Source organism: Gadus chalcogrammus, chromosome 8, assembly GCF_026213295.1.
Source record: "Gadus chalcogrammus isolate NIFS_2021 chromosome 8, NIFS_Gcha_1.0, whole genome shotgun sequence".
NCBI classification, from domain to species: Eukaryota; Metazoa; Chordata; class Actinopteri; order Gadiformes; family Gadidae; genus Gadus; species Gadus chalcogrammus.
Window position 1 is genome coordinate 28,417,877 of NC_079419.1, and position 5,212 is coordinate 28,423,088.

Here is a 5,212-nt window from a genome sequence, read left to right on the forward strand (position 1 = left end):
AAAACTGTACGATGCTCGTACGACGCACTTCACAAACCAGGAAACGGGGCCCTGGTCATGGAGTTCTGGAAAATAGGACTAGGCTTTTTTGGCCTATGACATTGTCAGTTAATTTGTTTTCCTTGTTTCCATGGCTGCAGCACACTGTGTTTGTATGCCCATTGGTTTCATATCGTGCATCCCAGGGGTACTACGAGAAAAGAGGCCAAATAACACACAGTCCAAAACAAAAAACTATTTTCAGACCCAGAACTGAATGTTTATCACAGAGAATGGACTGGTTCTAGGAATTTTTTCCGGAGAAGCTAGTATTTGTTACATAGCTCCTTTAAGCAGGGTAAACCGCTAGGGTCCATTTAAGGTTTTAAGTGCTTTGACTAGTTAGATATCATGAAGTGAACAGTTTTCTGTAGGCCTGTCACTCATCAAGTTCAGAACTCAGAGAGCTATGCTCACACACTGCTTAGACACAGACTAATTTCTTCATAGTCAAACTGATACCTAATCGAAATACATAATATTTTGATTATGTGTACGAAATACTACTAGATTTGTGGGCAGCCAATGAACAGCTGGACTGGACTAAGACAAACCGACACATAACCCCCCCCCCCCCCCCCCCCCCCCCCCCCACACACACACACACACACACACACACACACACACACACACACACACACACACACACATGTATGCATAATCACGATAATTCACACAATGTTCAGAATATATATATATATTTAATATCATGAAAACTATTACATTTAAAAGGAGACAACTAATAACTGCTGGAAAGAAGATAATGAAATATAATAGAGCATGCAACGCTAGCAACACCAACATATGGGTTCAAGCAATCAGGTATGGCTGTAGACATGGGAATGGACTGACATAGAGAAGAATGTCAGCAGCATTACTGAGCGATGTTTGTACCCCTTGGGCCCCGACTCCATGAGAGTCTGTACTTCTCTTTGAAATCCCAGACTCCTATTCCTTAAACCACAGGTCACAGGTTCGCGAAACACCCATAATAATGAAAACAAGATCTGGATGGCATGGGGGCGGATGGGGAATCAGCCCCCATATTACATTCATACAGTTCAGTAGTCTTTCAGAGGTTCTCTGTCTCAAGTGTGCATGCAGAGATGAAGAACAAGAAGAAGAAGAGTGATTAAAGTATGCTAATAATTATTTATTTGAGATCAAATACCGTAGTAGAAAATAAAATATACTTAATAGATCTACATCATAACATGAAACAAACAAAATAATATATTTGTCTAGATTCGTATTTGAGTATGTATCACCAAGCCTACCCTGAGAGAAAGAAATGGAGTGTAGAAAACTTGAGTCAATGAGTACATAGCTTAAGGACAATGGGCTGTTTCGCTATTTTAGCCTTTATACCATTATATATTCTTCTTCATATTTGTCTTCATTTTAGCTGGGGCGGGTAAAGGCAAACAGGTGATAATCAGATCGTAACCATGGTAACTTAACTGATCTGGCTGTAAGCTTTGAGTCCTTTTTTACATTCCCGTAGAGGTAGGCATTCAGTCCAGCCAGCATTGTACATGTAAGGGTTTAACACGCTGGTCGGTGGCTGGGTTCACTGGTCCGTTGGTCTGCCTCTCTGTCCGTCTCTTTGTTACTCTGTATTTCGATCTAGCTGTCTGCCTGTCTAGCTGTCTGTCTTTCTGTCTAGCTGTCTGTCAGTCATCCGGTCTAGCTGTCTGTCTGACTGTCCGTTTGTTTGCTGGTCTGTTTGTCTAGCTGTCTATAGCTGGTCTAGCTGTCTATCTGTCTGTCTTTCTGTCTAGCTGTCTGTCAGTCAGCTGGTCTAGCTGTCTCTCTGTCTTTCTGTCTAGCTGGCTGCCATCTGTCTTTCTGTCCAGCTGTCTGTCAGTCGGCGGGTCCATCTGTCTGTCTGTCTGTCTGTTTGTCTGTTTGTCTGTTTGTCTGTTTGTCTATCAATCAGCCAGTCTAGCTTTCCATCTACAGGTCTGTTCAGCTCTGTTTATCCATGTGTGTATGTATTTCAACGTTGGTCTGTGTATTTTTATTTTCTATTTTCCACACCAAACGTATGTACTGCATGCCTAGCAATGTGTGGTTTTGCATTTAGTCATTAGTCAAATATGTGTGTCTGTGTATTTGTGTGTAAGGCATCTCAGGTCTTGCGGCTGCACTGCTCGCTCATCCTCCAGCAGTGACAGATGGTGTTGAAGAGGCGACAGCGGCAGGAGGCACAGGGGTCGCAGCAGGGGAGGTATGCCGAGCAGTTCTCCATTAGGCGGCTGCAGCGACGCACTGGCATCATGCTACTTGCCTTGAGCTTCTACACACACACAGACACACACATACGCACACAGACACACACACACAAACACACGCACGCACACAGTGACAACACGCAAGCATATAGAGATGTGGCGAGGTTACAAGATCGATATACAAGATAGAGAGAGAGCGCCAGAGAGGGAGTGTGTGTGGTGTGTGTGTGTGTGTGTGTGTGTGTGTGTGTGTGTGTGTGTGTGTGTGTGTGTATGTGTGTTAGACAGGAACAATTATAGGAACAATTATACAGACATGTACGTATAAAAAAATGTGTGTGTGTGTGTGTGAGGAATCATTATAAGGCAATCGTAGGAACAATTATATACAAATACGTGTATGTGTTTGTGTTTGTGTGTGTGTGTGTGTGTGTGTGTGTGTGTGTGTGTATGTGTGTTAGACAGGAACAATTATAGGAACAATTATACAGACATGTACGTATAAAAAAATGTGTGTGTGTGTGTGTGTGTGAGGAATCATTATAAGGCAATCGTAGGAACAATTATATACAAATACGTGTGTGTGTGTGTGTGTGTGTGTGTGTGTGTGTGTGTGTGTGTGTGTGTGTGTGTGTGTGTGTGTGTGTGTGTGTGTGTGTTTACACAGTATGCATGGATGTATCTTTTTAAAAGGGGATCTTACTGGCAGATGATTTCCTTGGCCAATTGGGATCCTTCGTCGGGCAAACAGTCTCTTCTTCCCATGGCTCAAGTCTAGGAGGATCGATTACAGCAATATTCAATATTGTTTAAAAAAAAAAAATGCATATTTATTTAATATTTTTTGGTCAGCATGGAACACTTCACTGATGTCCTTCATTCTGCTATTCTCCACAATTGTCAAGTGAGTGAGTGTGAGTGAGGGTTTCTTATATACTTGGTGTGTTTCCAGCACTGATTATTAGTACTCAATTCACTCATTCCCCAGACGGAATCAGGGTGAGCTAGAGCAAACTAGTCCTATATATATACTAGTCCTATATATATATACACACACTGCAGTGAAAAAGGAATCCCATGTTGTTAAGGAGTTTTTTGATAGATTCAGATTAACTTCACATCAAGTCATTACTCCTCATAAATGTTTATAACTGACACACCTAAAGGGCCCAAAAACACATTGTTATGTTGGAATAATTGCTTTATTTCCACCATGCAACAGATTGAAATAATAATATATAATACAAATTTGAACCGTCTTTAAATATACTTTTTTTTGTACATGCTTTGCTTGAGGATGTGGTAATGGTTAACGGTATATTTTTTTCTTTCCGTCAATGTCAAACTCTTTCCATGTCGATCATGGTAATGTTATGCATTAAACACAGTCCATTGATTGTGGTTACTAATGTATGTTGGATACAGAGTCCTACAGCTTCGGGCAACAACCCCCAACTGTCTTGATATATTTATTCACTTGAGATTAAATTAAATGTGAACAAAACATTCATGTTTTATTAAATATGAAAACAATATGAAAGTGGCCCCAATTCAATAATTCCATAAAGACTCTCTCCGCCTCTGTGATCTCTTTAATGTGTAAGGCTAAGATGTTTAAATTCACAGACTCATCAAATTCTGTTATTCAGGACAACTATAGGCTTCTAAATGTACATTTTATTATTATTATTATTATTATCATTATTATTATTGTTATTATTAATATTTTTAAACTATACATGTGATTGCATTGAAAACCAGTAGGATTACCAATGAAAACAAAGTTCAGCAATTAGTTCCATATAATTTCCATTCAGGCCTAAATTTGACCAAACTTTTCACATCATCTGATGGAAAATTTTCCGAATCTATTTATAGTCAACCATTTATTATATTCTATAATTTGACCCAAGCACGATCTGATAAGTTGGATGAGGAGCACAAAGATAAGTAGCAGCATCCTATCTTGAATACTATATGAGTGAATTCACAGCCAATTGACGATATATCCGACCTGCTCAGATGTTTGAGCATGTCACAAGATCAAACATTACGGTATTCTCATATCCGGTCCAATGCTGTATCCAATAATAGGCTATCACTTGACAGATTATATAGGCTTACTAACGCAAAATAAGAAGTTGATTTGATCAATCATCCAAACAGACAATAATATGCATGCAAAAAACCCGATTATCAGAAATAGACGTGTTTACTAAATAAAGTCTAAGGTGAAAATGTAGATAAACTGAAAAAACACTAGGTCTTACCGGCATCATTCTCCTTCTCACTCGTATTTTTCTTCAAGTCCTCTGCCCAAGACAATGGAATGAGTAAAAGGCAAATGAAGAGTAGGACGTATTTAGCCTTTTTAATCCACATTGTGAGGAAATCTGTTGACGAGAAATGACAATAAACGTTTAACGGTTTATTGAACTCCACAGGTAGCGAGCTAGTCGGTATAATCCTTACATGTTTTTAGTCTCGTCTCCCTTTAGCGGGTCTCTCCACCTCGGGTCGGTCTGAGGTCTTCTGGTGCTGGCGGAGGCTTTAAATAGAAGTGGGTTGTGGTTCTGCGCGTGGGTCCAGACCCTGAGCTAGCGCGTTTCTTCGAGCATGTGTTCTTTGTGTTGGTGCGAGCGGTGGTGTGTGGCTCGTGCCCATTTTTCAGACGGCATGAGAACACAAACAGCTCGTTCCTCACTATTGAGCTGCTTTCACACATACACGTACAGCCCGCAATTAGCCCCGTATTCTCCCGACGGGCAATCAATAAAAGGACATCTTGTCTTGTTATAACAAGATATTTATCGTGTTACATAAATTCTAAATACTTGTGTTTGTAAAGCTATGGAGGAAAGATGGAAACAATCGTTTGACCTCCTGTCTCTGGGAACATTCCCGGATGTCTTTGATGAGTCCCAGAAATTAAACCTTAG

At 40.2% G+C, this 5,212-nt stretch overlaps 1 protein-coding gene across 1 annotated transcript; it reads right to left on the reverse strand.

Annotated features, from left to right (window-relative positions):
* Nucleotides 1-756: 756 nt before the first annotated feature.
* Nucleotides 757-4,928, reverse strand: asip2b (agouti signaling protein, nonagouti homolog (mouse) 2b). Its single transcript, XM_056595902.1, has 3 exons — nucleotides 4,544-4,928; nucleotides 2,977-3,047; nucleotides 757-2,338 (listed from the first exon to the last, which is right to left on the reverse strand). The coding sequence occupies exons 1-3, from the start codon at nucleotides 4,653-4,655 to the stop codon at nucleotides 2,171-2,173; spliced, it is 351 nt and encodes a 116-aa protein (XP_056451877.1). The 5' UTR covers nucleotides 4,656-4,928; the 3' UTR covers nucleotides 757-2,170.
* Between the last annotated feature and the right edge of the window lie 284 nt (nucleotides 4,929-5,212).

Excerpts from the sequence above, each read along its gene's own strand:
- asip2b (XM_056595902.1), bottom strand. The coding sequence starts at position 4,655 with ATGTGGATTAAAAAGGCTAAATACGTCCTACTCTTCATTTGCCTTTTA. Across the intron at positions 3,048-4,543 it reads TGAGAAGGAGAATGATGCCG|ACTTGAGCCATGGGAAGAAG; the intron begins GTAAGACCTAGT and ends CGATCCTCCTAG. Across the intron at positions 2,339-2,976 it reads GCCAAGGAAATCATCTGCCA|AAGCTCAAGGCAAGTAGCAT; the intron begins GTAAGATCCCCT and ends GTGTGTGTGTAG.